The sequence below is a fragment of the Myotis yumanensis genome, unplaced genomic scaffold, assembly GCF_028538775.1.
Source record: "Myotis yumanensis isolate MYYU_CA2020_CCGP unplaced genomic scaffold, mMyoYum1.0.hap1 SCAF_7, whole genome shotgun sequence".
NCBI lineage: Eukaryota > Metazoa > Chordata > Mammalia > Chiroptera > Vespertilionidae > Myotis > Myotis yumanensis.
Genome location: NW_027223758.1, coordinates 35,129,055 through 35,144,837, shown reverse-complemented (window position 1 = coordinate 35,144,837; position 15,783 = coordinate 35,129,055). Strand labels below are relative to the sequence as shown.

Genomic DNA, 15,783 nt, shown 5'->3' with positions numbered 1-15,783 from the left:
ATGTCTCCTACAATGAATGAAGATAATGTTTTAAAGAAATAAGGAAGAAGTCAGGGAAATTTAACTCCTTGACCTGGATCCTGAGACATGCCCAGCTCCCTTTATAAAGATTCTTTAATCCTTTAAGGCAGCGGCCGCCAACCTTTCAGACCTCACGGATCACCAGTTGGTGACCACTGCCTTAAGGGACCCCACCCTGGGTGTCTCTGCTCTAGAACTGTGTACCTGACTGAGGACTCTGGAAGCTTCTCCAGATACCTCCAGCCGGGCCCTCTCCCCTGACCTCCAGAGTTATGTATCTGTCTGCATCTTCACAGCGGCCTCTGCTTAAAAGTCTAATGGGCATCTCAAATCCAACATGTCCAGCTGGACTCCTAACATCCCTTCAAATCTCCCCCTAGCCATTTCCCCATGTTGGTTACTAGCAACTCCAACTCTGGAGTCACCCTTGACCTCTCTTGATCTCACACCTCACACTCAATTTATCCACAAGCTCTTCAAAATATTTCCAAAATCTCATCCTTCTCGCGACCTCTACCACTATCACCCTGATCAAGCCACCACCCTCTGCCTGGATTTGTACAACAGTCTCCTATTGTACAACGGTGCAATATAGTCATGGATATTGACTCCTGGCTTTCTCTCTTGACTGCCATCAAACTCTGTTCTCTGTACAGCATCCAGTGTGACCTAGTTAAAGTGTAAAATCAGACCTTATCCCTCTTCTGCTCAAACCCCCCCAATGGCTCCTATCTCTCAGAATAAAAGTCCACAAGTCCCACATGATCTACCAAGATCCCCTTGTTGCCTCCCTGAGCTTATCATCTCCAAACTTCCTCCTCACTCATTCAGATCCAGCCACTCTCACCTCCTTGCTGTTCCTAGAATAAACCCAGCACACAACTGCCTCAGGGCCTTTGCACTTGCTGACCACATATCCTGGAATACTCTTCCCCAAATTGGTTGCTAGACTCATTCTCTCATCTCCTTAGGTCTTTGCTCAAATGTCAATTCTTCACAGAGCCTTCCCGCAAGCACCATATACAAAAATGGCAAAAACTCCCACCCTTGTCATGACATCCTCTATCCCCCTGCATTTAACATCCTGAAAAAAAGTATATCTCTACAAATCTGGGTACTGTCTGTCTCACTCAGACCCATGAGGGCAGTGACTTGGGCTGTTTGTCCATAACTGTACCCCTAATGCCTGCAGTGCCTGACACACAGCGGGTGCTCAAAAAACCCCCACAAAACTTGCTGAATGGATGAATAAACAATTGAATGAATACCTGGCGATTCGTAGGAGGTGGGGCCTGCTGGACTGCTGTGGGTGCTGCCGAAGGCGTGTAGATGCTGTTGGTGGCCAGTGAGACTGTGGCCAGCGGCGGGGCATTCCCCTGGCACTGTTCCCGCTTGTGGGTCATAAACGCCGGCAGTGAGTTGAACTGCTTCTTACACTTCCCGCAGAGAAAGACATCCTCATCATCTAGGGGTCACACCACACAGCAGCAGCAGCAGAATAACAAAAGAAAAGCAATAAAGGAGCAGGTATTACAGTGAGAAATGGGAGGAGACCTGCATCTGGACCAGGAGGACAGTAGATCTAACAGCATTCTGTGATTCCATGTGCATGAGTCAAGTGCCAATTTTGTGCTTCCTAGGAGCTTTCACAACCACATAGGCACCGATGGGAGTATCCAGCCATGTGCATGAAGGTATCGAAAAATTAGCATCAGGAAATAGTAAAGAGAGTTTGCTTCAAAGTTGAGAAATTCAGAATCCGGCCTCAATTTATTCATCAGTTGTCAAACAGGCCACAGGATCACACTCCTCTGTGGCTTTGCATCCAGTTTTCATCTGTCAAGCTGCCTCACTCAGACCAACTCGTTCTACAAGCCTCAGCTCAGATGTCACCTCCTCTAGGAAGCTTTCCTAAAGCAGTGGCCACAGTGCCTTCTCATATCACACTTTTCCCATCACCACCAGCCTGTGAGACCCCAAGGGAAGAAATATGTTTTACTTTTCACCATAACTACAGTATCTCCTGGGCACATAGGAGGCCCTCAGTGGATGTTTTCTGAATGAATTAAAAACTAAATGATTAGCTACTTAACAGGACACATGACTGAGGGCCTACCACAGGCCACTCACTGTGCTAAGCACTTGGCATGCTGTGGCAGAAATGTCAAACTGTCATTCAATATTCACTCTCAATACAATTTTCAGTGTGAAACATGGCTGTCTAGTTAAAGACTGTATTTCCAAGCCTTCTTTGCAGCTAGACATGTCATGTGACTGACTGAACTCTGACCAACAGGACAAGACCAGAGGTATAGTGTCTATGCAATTTCTTAAAAGGAAGGAGTATGACTGACACTTCCATCTTTCTTCCTTTCATGTTGGCTGGAATGTGGAAATGAAAGTGAGAGGCTGGAGCACCCATCCTAGGCAGCATGTTGAGGATAGTACAGCCACGAGAAAGGAATCTGGGTCTCAACATACCCACCCCAAATGCCCATCGGTACTTCATATAACAGAAAAATAAACTTTAATCTTGTATAAACTAAAACAGGTAGAATAAAATATTCCCAAAAATTGCTCCATCGAGTTAAGCCAAGCCAGAACTATGGCAGTTATCAATAGATAGCTATAAAACAATGGCCCAGGAATTAACCTGACTTCTTTTTTTGTTGTTGTTATGGAGGATATTCTCTCCATAGGTTTTCAGAGAGAGTGAAAGAGAGGGAGGGAGGGAAAGAGAGAGAGAAACATGGATGTGAGAGAGAAACATCGACTGATTGCCTCCTGCACGCACCTGACCAGGGATGGGAAATGAACCTGCAACCCAGGTATGTGTCCTCAACCAGGAATCAAACCTACAACCCTTCAGTGCATGTGCCAATGCTCCAACCACTGAGCAACATCGGCCAGGGCTAACGTGACTTCTTTTAAGTTGTTTTTCAGATTTAAAGCCAAGCCACAAACCCTAGAGACAAACTCAATACCTGGTTGGGAAAGTCCCTTCCTGCATCCCATAATAAGTCTTGCACAATCCCAGAATGCCTTGCTTTACTGACATGTACCCATACTTCAGTGGGACCCCAACATTCCTACAAAGGAAAAAGCCAGCCAACCTACACTCTGGTTGGTTAACCCCTGCAACTTCTGTGTTCCCAAGGAATAAAACTCCCCACGACCCACATTTGGCGTGCAGAACCTGGGACCCTATCTCAGTGTTCTTACCTTCTGCAGAGCCTCAGTAAATCTGCCTTTGCTTTTATCAGTGTTCCTGTTCTAAATTCCTTTATATCAGGAAATAAGAACACAAACTCATTGATAACAAAACCACAAGAATCTTGCATTTCTTATTTATAACAGCTACAAAAGTATCCCAAGTATCCTCACAAGATTCCTATGAGGTAGAACTATTACCCCCATTTCACAGATGTGAAAACTTGGACACAGAGAGGTTAACTCACTTGCCCAAAAACACAGCCAGGAACAAGGATTCAAACCCAGGTGTGTATCTCTCTGTTCCCAACATGGTTCCCAAGTACTCAAATATGTTTGTGGAATAAATAACTGAACACACAGACTCACACAGGGCTCTAAAAGTTCTTTGCCCTGCCCAGCGTGGTTCAGTTGGTTGAGCGTCATCCCATGCACCAAAAGGTCGCTGGTTCAGTTCCTGGTCAGAGCACATACCCTGGTTATGGGCTCAATCCCTAGGAGGCAGCCCATCCATGTTTCTCTCTTTCTCCCTCTCCTTTGCTCTCTCTCTAAAATCAATAAAGACATATTTAAAAAAAGAAAAAGAACTTTTCTGTCTTAGGGGCATGGCCTGTAAATTGGAGAGAGTCATGCTCATCCTGTTCTTTCCATAGAGGGGAGACTGAGAAACGACTTCTGGGTCAAAGGTACAAACATTGCCAAGCATCAGGACTCCTAGCCATTCCTGGTGTCATGATCCCCGCATTCACTAAGTCAGTGGTCGGCAAACTGCGGCTCTTTGGCCCCTTGAGTGTGACTCTTCCACAAAATTCCGACTTCTGCGCATGGGCCACAAAGTTTCAATAGCACTGTACGTGCGCGCCCACACGTGGTATTTTGTGGAAGAGCCACACTCAAGGGGTCAAAGAGCCGCATGTGGCTCACGAGCCGTAGTTTGCTGACCACCGCACTAAGTGATTGGAGAGGGTGTTCTTAGAGCTGAGCAGAAAAAGGCATTAGCCCTAACAGGTTTGGCTCAGTGGACAGAGCGTCAGCCTGCGGACTGAAAGGTCGCAGGTTCGATTCCGGTTAAGGGCATGTACCTTGGTTGCAGGCACATCCCCAGTAGGAGGTGTGCAGGAGGCAGCTGATCAATGTTTCTCTCTCATCGATGTTTCTAACTCTCTATCTCACTCCCTTCCTCTCTGTAAAAAATCAATAAAAAATATATATTTTTTTTTAAAGAAAAAGGCATTAGCCTGAGCATCCAGCCTGGGAGGAAGGGGAGAAGGTTCGACACCAGAGCACATCCTGGGGACCACAGGGGGCAGTCCACTCTCACATCCTCTCATGAGTACCACTTGTTTTCATGGGGAGCCACTGACCCTTCCCATTGGTGAACCTGAGCAGATACTCACCTAGTGGCTGGATAGTAGGGGGTGCATTGACACTCTGGCCTGTTGGATCAGGGACCGCTCCTTGACCATCCAACAACGACTGGACAGCCAGGACGGTCTGATTGTCCATTCCTGAAAGAATAAACGCAACCTCTTTGGAAGGTGGGCCCAGGATCCTGCTCTGACATCAGCTTTACAAGCCAGACCCACTGCAAGGCCCCCACTGCAAAGACAGCTGACTGTGGCCTGGTATACATGCTCTCCTACTTCCACTGCAATAGAACCCAAGACTTTGGCCAAAAAACATGGTTCCTGAATAAAGATTACACTTCCCAGCCACTCCTGCAGCCAAGGAATGTTTAAGTTCTGGCCAATGGGATGCCTATGGCAGTTTCTGGGAAATCTTCTTAAAAGCTGCCTGGTATTCGACCCCCTTATCTGTCCTACCCTCCATCTGCTTCCTAAAATAAGAATCCCAGATCAGGAGGACAAGGGCCATGCCCCAGGGCAAGGCAAAAAAGTGGAAAAATCCTGGGCCTCTGAGAATCTTGCAGAACACAGTCACCCTCATAGCTCAGGAATGCCTTCCTCCTAACTCCCATATGAGAGAAATGAACTTCTAGCCTATTTAAGCCACTGATAGGTTGAGCTCTTAATCATGGCTGAATCTAATCCTAATACAGCTCCTGTGAAAATCACCAAGTCTTCCCCATCCACACCCCACAAACCCCACAAGTCTGTTTGCACTTGGGTATCCTTACTTCCCCTGTTTTCCAATGCATGCTTGTCTTTTTTTGTTCCTCAGTAAATAGCATAATCTGCCCTAACCGGTTTGGCTCAGTGGATAGAGCGTCGGCCTGGGGAATGAAAGGTCCCAGGTTCGATTCCGGTCAAGGGCATGTACCTTGGTTGCGTGCACATCCCCGGTGGGAGGTGTGCAGGAGGCAGCTGATCGATGTTTCTCTCTCATCAACGTTCTAGCTCTCTATCCCTCTCCCTTCCTCTCTGTAAAAAATCAATAAAATATATTTTTTAAAAAATAGCATAATCTTAATTTGTAGTCAGGGGACTCTTGAGAAGCAGACTATCTCCATGTTTTCCAGTTAGTTGTCACTGCTGAGGTTCACAGTAGTAAACTTGTCCAGCCATGTCACTAGCTGGAGAACAGGCCTCGTCACACCTACAGTGCTTCCTCCCGAAGAACCCAGAGGGTGCCTCCTTCTCTCTGTCCCCACAGCCAATGCTCTGTCCCCAACCTCTCAGCTCTTACCTGGACACCTGCCTTAGCTTCTAACTGCAATGCCAATTATAACCATTAGCTCCCACAGCCAAAGTGAATCCACACTTTTCCCTGTTACCATGCAGGCCGTGTCCCTCCTGAGGCCCCCCTTACATCCACCCCCTCCTGCTCCCTCAGAAACCACTCGCTACCAACTAGCCCCTCTCCTTCCCATGAGCCAAGACACAGGTCTCTCGAGAATGCCCCTCCTCGAACCCATGTTCCCATCTCTCCTCTTTTCTTCAACATCAAGCATCTGATGAGAGCCGTCGAACATCCTCCACCTCCCAATCCTCCTTCACCCACTATTCCCCCAATACCACCGAAGACTATCAGACATTTCCTCCTGAAGCACTCACTCCCTTCTTCGGCTTCAGGACATCACCTTCCTGGGTCTTCTCCCACCTTTCTGTTCTGTTTGCTCCTACCCAGCCTCCTTTACGCTCTGCTTCTCCCGTCTGTCCCCGAAATGTTTCTATTTTGAAGGGCTCCTTCTGTCTGGACTCTCCTTCCCCTCTTATACTTCCCTGGGCAGCCTCACTCACCCCCAGACTCGTTCTCCCTAATATCGCAGTTCATACTTCCCTGAATGAGCTTCAGTAAATCTTCTACGGTTTTATGCAAAATTGTATGTTAGCATTTGTGTCAAATCTGTACCTGAACATTCACAGCAGCTTTATTTATAATAGTAAAAAAACTGGAACAGACTCAAATGTCCTTCAACAAGTGAATGTTTAAGCCGTGATATATCCAGGCTCGCTCTCCCTTCCCCTCTCCCCTCTTTCCACACAGGCATGCATCTCCTAAACCCTAAGTGTCCCCAGGTGACTTGCAACCAGGGCAGCAATGGACAGCGGCAGCTCTCCCCGGCTAACCCCTTGAACCTGCCTCCAGGCCCCCCTTTTCTCTGACTCTCCAGTGAGCTGACAGCAGCCCCGCCTTGGCTCACTTCTTTCCCATATTTCTACAGAACCAAAGCAGCCACACCTGGTCTCTCTCCTGCTTCTTCTATCCTAAGCCCTTCCTTGTTTCACTGCCCCAGCTTTAAAAAAAAAAAAAAAAAAAAAGACTCAAAACAAACAAACAAAACAGCCCAGCTGGTGTGGCTCAGTGGCTGAGTATCAACCTATGAACCAGGAAGTTACATTTCAATTCCCAGTCAGGATACGTGCCGGTTTGCGTGCAGGAGGCAGCTGATCAATGATTCTCCTCATCACTGATGTTTCTATCTCTCCCTTTTTCTCCCTCTCTGAAATCAATAAAAATATATTGGGGGGAAAACAAAAACCAAAAACTGTGGTATATCCAGCAATAAAAGGGAACAAAACTTTTGATATACACAACAGTACACAAATCTCCATGGAATTATGATGAATGAAAAAAGGCCAATATATACTGTGTGATTCCATTTCATGACATTCTTGAAATGAAAACACTTTCGAAATAGAGAACAGACTAGTGGTTGCTGGGCATCAGGGATGGGGGCCAGGGAAGGAGGTGGGTGTGGCTATAAAAGGGCAATATCTTGTAGTGATGGAACTGTTCTGTGTGTTGTTGACTGGTTGCATATGATAGGATAGTTTTGCAAGATATTACATTGGGGGAAAACTAGGTAAAGTGTACATGGGCTCTCTCTGTATTATTTTTTATTATTATTATTTCTTTTTTCCTTTTTTTTTGTTAATCTCCACCAGAGGATATTTTTTTCCCATCAATTTTTAGAGAGAGTAGAAAGGAGGGGGAGAGAAAGAGAGAGAAACAGCAACATGAGAGAAACACATTGATTGGTTGCCTCCCGCATGTACCCCGACTAGGGCCAGGGATCGAGCCTGCAAGCGAGGAGTGTGCCCTTGACTGGAATTGAACCGGAGACCCTTCAGTCCTCGGACCAATGCTCTAACCACTGAGCTGAACCAACTAGGGCTCTCTGTATTATTTCTTACAACTGCATGTGAATCTTCAGAAAAAAATTATTTCAAAATAGCTCTGGCCATTTTGCTCAGTGGTTAGAGCATTGGCCCAAAGACCGAAGGGTCGCAGGTTCGATTCCCAGTCAAGGGCATGCACCAGTGTTGCAGTTATCCATCCTGGTCCCAGTCAGGGCGCATGCGGGAGGCAACCAATCGATGTGTCTCTCTCACATCGGTGTTTCTCTCTCTACCCCCCATCCCTTCCTCCCTTCCACTCTCTCTAAAAATCAATAAAAAAAACATCCTCAGGTAAGGATTAACAACAAGTAATAATAATAAAATCTTTTTTCAAAAAGTGGTGCCTATCTAAACTGAACTCAAACTCCTCTGGCCAGGGAGAGGCAGTTGGTTAGAGTCATCCTGTTATGTTAAGGTTGCAGGTTCAATCCCTGGTCAAGACACATACAATAATCAAGCAATGAATGCATAAATAAGTGGAAATACAAATCGATGTTTCTCATTCCTCTCTCTCTAAAATCTATAATAAAAAAAGGGTAATATGCTAATTAGACTGGATGTCCTTCCTTCCGGACAAAGCCACAGCGGGCGGAGGCCGAAACAGAGGCCCCTGGCAGGGGCAGGGGCTGGGGCCAAGGCCCTTGCACGAATTTCGTGCATCAGGCCTCTAGTCAATAAATAAAAATAAACTGAACTCAAACTAAATGTCATCACCACCCCCCAGTTTGTTCCTCTTCCAGTAATTTTCATCAAGAACAGGGTACCACTGTCCACCCAGCCACAGCCTCCGGGGCACCCCTTGATTTTCCCCTCAACCTATCTCCTCTCCCTTCCCCCATTTCTATTCCTTCAGCAAATCTAGCCTACACTGCCTCCTAAATATCATTCAGATTCACTTTCTCTCCAACCCCACAGCAGTCCCTTGGGCCCACACCACCATCAGTTCTCAGCAGGACAACCGCAGTCATTTCATTCACCTTCCTGCTGCTATTCTGGCCCCCTCCAGTCTGTTCTCAGAGCAGCCGGGGTGAACTTTATAAAACATGTATCACATTGTGTGCTCCCCTGCTGAAAATCCTTTCTTAGCTCCACTCTGAATCCAAGATAAAGTTCACAAGCCTCATCTCTAGCTGCTCACCCACGTGAACTTCTGTGAATCCCTAAAAGACCTCTCTCACCTCAGAGCTTTGCAAATACAGTTCCCACTGCCCAGTCATCTCTAGATGCCCACAGTTCTGCTGCCCTCCCCCTAGCCCAGCATGCATCACACTGTCCTAAGAACTGATTTTTTTCTTTAATTTATTCACCACTCAATACATGAACACATTCTTGCAGTAAAAATTCAAACACAAACACATTCTTGCAGTAAAAATTCAAACACTGATGAGTCCCATGGAACCTAAGAGAAAGCAGGCCTCACCCCATCCTTTTGACACCCCCCCCGCCCCCCCCCCCCCCCCCCCCCAGAGAGAACCACCACTGACCCTGGCCCTCCACATCCATCACCATCATAGCAGCGATGCCAGCTGAGGTTACTTTCCTTTACTGTTTGTCTTTTTTGTATGGTAATCCTATAATTGCTCCTTGTATCTGTTCTCCACTGGACTATGGGACAGGGACTGTCTGGTTCAATGAGTAGATGGGAAGGGTTACACCCTATATCATGGTGAGAACTCCAATCCTCCAAGAAGTGAAGGCACATGGCTGAGATCTCCGGGGGAGTTGCAGCACTCAAAGCCTCAGCCACATACCATTAGTCCGGCCTTCCTTCAGTCTGCACCCTAATTATGTGTGTATACTCATCCTATCACACCCTCCAAGAACACTTGTGGGTCTGCGTCGCCCCCCCTCCGCCCCCCAACATCAACCCTATGACGTGACCCTGAAGTCGCTGAGGCTCTCAGCGCTGCTGTCTCCAAAGCCCACAGTTCCCTGTGGCCGAGGCCCACGCCCATGTTCGGATCCTGCAGAGCACGGGACCACCAGTGGGTGCCCAGTGCTGCTGGTGTGGGCCTGGGACACCACGTCCCAGCCAAGCACAACTCCGGCACCCATCCTTTCTTGGTCTTCGTTTGTAAAACTCGGCATCCCGAGACGGTGCATAAAATAGGCGCCTGTGTGTGCTGGCTTTGTGAGCACCAAGTCCTGGCCTTGCACGCAGGAGGCCGCTGTCCTTTGCTGGTCTGAACAGAGACCACGTCACAGCACGAGGCTCAATACTAGTTCGTGGCCAAACGCCTGGCTGGGCGGCTCCGGCCTAGGCCCTCCGGTCCCATAAAAGCTCCCACACCACGGACCGAAGGAGGCTGCCGCCCTCGCCCGCGGTTCCAGGCCCGGACGGCCCCACCCTCCCGGCTGTTCCCTCCGGAGCCCTCCCGCGGCCGCCGGCAGCAGGTGCCGTTCCGGCCCGAGGCCCCCCTCCCCGCCGGGCCAGCCTTCCCCGGCTGTTCCGGTCCCAGCGCTCCCTCCCGGGGCGTTCTCTGCCCGGCTGTTCCGGTCCCGAGGCCCGCCCGCCCCTAAGCCTCCCCTCCGCCGCCGTTCGGGGTCGGGGCTCCCACCCAAGCCCCGGCTCCCGCGGCTGTTCCCGCCCGCGCCCCTCCCCCCGGCTGTTCCGGCCCCGGCGCCCTCCGCCCCGCGGCCGCCGCGCGCCCTGGGCCCCGCGCTGCGAGGGCGCGGCGGGAGGGGGCGCACCGCGGAACAGCCGCTTCCCACGCCGCCGCCGCCGCTCACCCTCCAGGGCCTCGAAGATCGTCTGCGCCATCTTGGAGCCGCCGCCGCCACGGGAACCCAAGCGGGGCCACGCGAGCATTGTGGGAGCCGCGGCGGCGGCGGCGGCGGCGAGGTCGGGGCCGCCAGGGGGCGCCCGGGAGCCGCCGCCGAACCCCCAGTCCTGGAACCTGGCCCTGGCCGGCGGGAACCCCAGCCTCCGGGGCGCCCCAGCTCCGCCTGGATGATCCAGTCACCGGCGCCTGGGGACCCACATCCCCGCCTTATTTGAATCCCCCAACTTTGCACACCGTCCCATCGCCGCCACACTGGACCTGACTCCAACTCTGTCGCACACACGTCTCCACGGCATGTGGCATGTGAGACCCCCCCCACTCCGCCACACGGACCTTATTCCCACTGCACACGTATCCCCCACTGTTGCACCCCCTTCCCACCTCACCCGGGCCTCCCAGTTCTGTCACGGGGACCTCCAATGAACACAGGACCCCTCCCCAATGTGCGACAGAGCCCATCCCTCTTCCTAGAGCAGTGGTTCTCAACCTTCCTAATGCCGCGACCCTTTAATACAGTTCCTCATGTTGTGGTGACCCCCAACCATAAAATTATTTTCGTTGCTACTTCATAACTGTAATTCTGCTAGTTATGAATCGTAATGTAAATATCTGATATGCAGGATGTATTTTCATTGTTACAGATTGAACATAATTAAAGCATAGTGATTAATCACAAAGACAATATGTAATTATATATGTGTTTTCCGATGGTCTTAGGCGACCCAAAGGGGTCGCGACCCACAAGTTGAGAACCGCTGTCCTAGACTCCCATCCCCTCCCACAGGGAGCCCTATGGGCCCAGTGGAAGCCACTGTGGCTCCCATCTCAGCCTCTTAACCCCTCGTCATCTCGGAGATTCACCAGCGGCTATTGCCTAACCCGCTCCCCATTCACACCTTTTAGCATCTCCACTTCCTCTTCACACAGACCTCCATCCCTGCCTCTCAGGAACCCCATTGCTGTCACGTAAACCCCAATACCCGCTTCCGCCACCTCCAGCCCCACCTCATAGAAAGCCCGTGCAGATCCCACAGGGTCCTCCTGCCCCTTCCTCAGACCCTCAGACACTTCACGGCCGCTGCCGAGGGCTTCTCTACCTGGGTCTCACACAGCAGTATCTCCAGGACACAGCGGTGCATGCCCATGGAGTCAGGGGTGGGAGGAGCAGACAAGCATGAGGTCTTTAAAATTATTTAATTACAAGGTGTGATCGTGGTTTCAAAGAAGTACACTTGGACGAAAAGAAAGAGTTGGGGTGTGTATGGGGTGTGGGGAGAGGGAACCAGGGAGGTGCCATCAATTGTGATGTCTCTCATGAGCCAAAGCCTCCAACTGGGCTACCATAGATTTGTCTTTAAATATTTTCATTATATTTTAGCCTCATCCAAAGCAATCATAAAAATCACAATTTTTATTTTCTTATATTTACTAAGTAAATGTATAACTCCTAAAAGTAACATATATATATATCTGTATATATATATATATTTTTTTTTTTTCAAAACTCCTCTGTCCTTCTGGAACACTACCAGCCCCTGTTCCTGTTAAATTGCCTTACAGACCCTCTGCTTATGTTAGCGGCAGAAATGAGTATTGAGGACCAGCTATAATTATAATAAATATTAAGCATGCTCTGTTAACCATGATGGTTCTGTTCTGATTAGAGGAAATACATTCTAACCTGGCTGAGAGCTGTACACCCTGGGATATGGGAGCTAACATCAGAATGCAGTCCATCCTCCTTTTCTGAGAACTGCTATCATTATGGAAAGATTTACAATCTCGTGGCTGAAATCTAGTTCTGGAGGCACCCACTCTTTATAACCCCCAGTCCCTATTACCTGTAATTTGGTCTGGGCACCCACAGGTGCCCGCCGGGTTGCAAATACCCCCAACCTCCCCACCCACCCACCCAGCCTGCATGACCTGTACTTTCCCATGCCTATAATTCCTACTTCCCCACGTAATCTTTGTCCTGCCCAGTATAAGCAGCTGACTTATGGTGGGGTGCAGAGCACATTTTTTGGATGACCTGCTGCTCTCCCATATTGCCAGCATTGTTGGAATAAACGCTCATATATGACTCCACCCTGTTTCTGTTTAATTGGCTGAAGTAGTGACAAGCAGCCCAGACCCCTTGGTTGCCCGGTTACACTTACACATGCCTCAAGGCTTATTTCTACCAGTAAACTCCCCGTCCTGCCCTGAACACTATCCCTGTACCCCACACTGCTACCTCCTTCTCCTTCTAGTCTCCCCTTTGCACAGTGAGCCCTGAGCAAATGTCCTTCACAGAGAACCCACCCTCCTGCCAGCCTCCATGCCCCACTCTCTTTTTTGGGAACCTTGGAGACCTAGGCCTCACCTCAAGCCCTAAACCCCCCTTCTCATTGCCTCTCTGGCAGGAATACTAGTAAGGCCAGTGTTTCCTCCTTCCTTTCTTTCCTTTAACATCCCCATTGATCCAATAGTCTCAGATTCTCATTATCTCTCCTCTGCAAGAATTTCTCAATATAACTGTTCTTTAAAAAAAATTATTCAAGTAACATATTAGTACAGTCATATTCATTTAATTAATTAAAAATATTTATCGGGTGCCTATTGCATGCTAGGAGGGACACATACATGAACAAGAAGATAAAAATATTTGCCTTCATGGTGTCATAGTTCAGCAGGCAAGATGGGCTGTAAACAAGAAAGAAAAAAAAGAGAAAAGTGACATGACTTCAAATAATTTTTTTTGTGGGGGGAGGGGAGCCTCCTTTAGAAAAGGTGGTTAGGATTGGCCTCTGTGAGGAGGTGGACCTGAGAAATGAGATGGAGTCAGACAGAGAAAAGGGAACAGAGAGGCCTCTTGGGCAAGTGCAAAGATCTTAAGGTCAAAATGAAAGGAGTCCAAGGACTGTAAAAGGAGTAATAGGGTAATAAGTGAGGTATGGGTACAGGGGGATGAGGAAGGAGAGATGAACAGGGCCATTGGGAGGCACTGGACAGCAAACAGTTCTACCAACACAAGGCTTGGCAGCTTTCCACATATTTTTATATATCCAGGTGCATATACAAATAGTTGATTTTTATCTGCTCTTCAGGCCTTTGTACTTGCTGTTCTCTCTTGTCAAAATGTCATCTTCCACCCTTGGAACAATAGAAGCTTGTCTTCTTGCCTCCTCTAAGAAGCTCTCCCTGTTTTCCCTGGATGAGATCCCCTGTCATTTGATAATCTTTAGCCTTTGGAAGTTTGTATTTTCTCTACCCCCTCAATAGGGGGCCCTCTGAGCAGGGGAGGTCCTTCATTCATTCTGGTTGGAACTCAGGTCCTGGCACAGAGGTAACCTGGCAAATATGCTTGTTGAGCTTACAGGGAGGTTCTCCAACAGGTTCTCAAGGCAGGCTTCCCCTGCTTCAAACTTTTGACTCCTTACCTCCATCTCTTCCTCTACCAAAATCTACCAATTCCATGTCCCATTCCCTCAGGGCCAGCTGGTTGGCACTGAACCTAATCCAATCACAGCTTAGAGACTCTTGGAGTAAATAATGTAGTAATTACAGGCATAGAGCCAAATAGGGAGGAGGGAATATTTAAGAAACTTCCAGTGTCCCCCTTCATAATGAGTGCTCCAGCCACCCCCCAAAAGTTAACTTCCCTGTGGGGACAGGAGAAATCATGAGCAGCTTAAACCAGATTCCAGTTGCTAGGGAAAGAAAGGACATGCAAAATAATGCTGGGCCCTGACATCTTGTTAGATTTGTTGGTATTGGTAGGAGGCAGCAAAGCATGATGGGTATTATGGGCTGACTGAATTCAGTGTCCCCCAGAATTCATATGTTGATATCCTATATGTTGATATCCTAGTACCTCGGAAGTGACCATATTTGGTGATAGGACCCTTAAAGAGACAATTAATATTAAATGAGGTCATATAGGTGGGCCCTAATCCAATGACTGTTGCCCTTAAAAAAGAGATTTGACAAAGTCAACTGAGGAGCAATCATGTGAGGACATGGTGAGTGAGAAGCTAGCCATCTGAAAGTGAAGGAGAAAGGCATCAAAAGAAACCAAACCGGCAAACACCCTGATCTTAGACTTTCCTTCAACTGTTCTCAGCATCAAGGCAAATTTATCTGAACTCACTTGGAGCTAGTAGTTGTAGGGAGCGGCTATAGGGTCAAGCCTCGGACTGACCTGTGGCAAAGCCATATACAAGTCCCAGCTTGGAGGGCAGAGCCCTCCTAGCGCAATTAAGCTTGACCTGATAGTCCTCCCTTGCTCCTAGGTAGCTAATTGGCTGTGGAGGTGCAGCAAGTGCTGCAAAACAAGGCTTGAGTAAGGAAATAGATTTGAAACTTGCAAGAACATTATAAACGTGTTGACCACTCCCCTTGTTTTGCTTTGTGTGATCTGACTATAAAATAAAGCTTCGGCTTACAGGCTGTGTCACTATTTCCTCATCCAGGCACAGTGATCCTACCTAGCTCCAACTGTATTCTCTTGCCTGTCTTCTTTAATCCTTCACCATCCCTCCTCAGGTTCACCCCTGGCCGTGCTGAACGAGGTTCAAGTAGTGTGGGGTATGCAGTAGGTTCTTATCACATAAAACTTTAGGGTGAAATACTTTGGGGGTCTCAGCTCAATGTGAGGAGGAGGTTCTCCCCACCTTGTGCAGGCCCTGGACTTTCAGTTCTGTCCCTCTTGCCCTATGTAGCTAATGAACTGAAACTCACAGGTTCAATATTGGCAAATGCCCTCAAGTCATAAGTAGCTTTGGTCCTCCAATAATCCAATCTTTCTGTTAACTGGTTATCAATTTTCAAACAATAATTGACCTAGACATTCCCCAGGCTTTAAGCATTTCAGTGTTTTTCAGAGGATATTTTAATACTTTATTTAATATTACCACTATTTTCAGAGGAAGGATTACCTGAAATAACCAATCTACCACACTGAAAAAAGAGAAAGGGAAAAAAAAAAAGGAAGAAAGAAAATCCAGTTTCAGTGATAAAATAGGCCCAGCGTAATTTCTCCTTCACTGATCTCTGACATCATTCCATGACACTGATCTAGGCAATAATATCAGCGATAAATAACACATGGCCCAAGTACTACTACTCAATGCATACCTGTTTATCCAGTGACAACTCCACAGAGTAGCATCATACATAGATGCCACTTATCAATGCTCTGGGAG

General features: G+C 48.2%; 1 protein-coding gene across 2 annotated transcripts in view; it reads right to left on the bottom strand.

The window, feature by feature from the left end:
* The window catches only part of ZNF341 (zinc finger protein 341), a 50,551-nt gene extending 39,930 nt beyond the window's left edge, over positions 1-10,621 (bottom strand). For both annotated transcript variants that reach the window (XM_070420155.1, XM_070420156.1), the window contains exons 1-3: positions 10,545-10,621; positions 4,629-4,739; positions 1,290-1,486 (exon numbers count right to left, since the gene is read on the bottom strand). In XM_070420155.1, the coding sequence (XP_070276256.1) occupies positions 1,290-1,486; positions 4,629-4,739; positions 10,545-10,575 (339 nt within the window). In that variant the 5' untranslated portion in view covers positions 10,576-10,621. The remainder of the gene's footprint in view (positions 1-1,289; positions 1,487-4,628; positions 4,740-10,544) is intronic.
* Between the last annotated feature and the right edge of the window lie 5,162 nt (positions 10,622-15,783).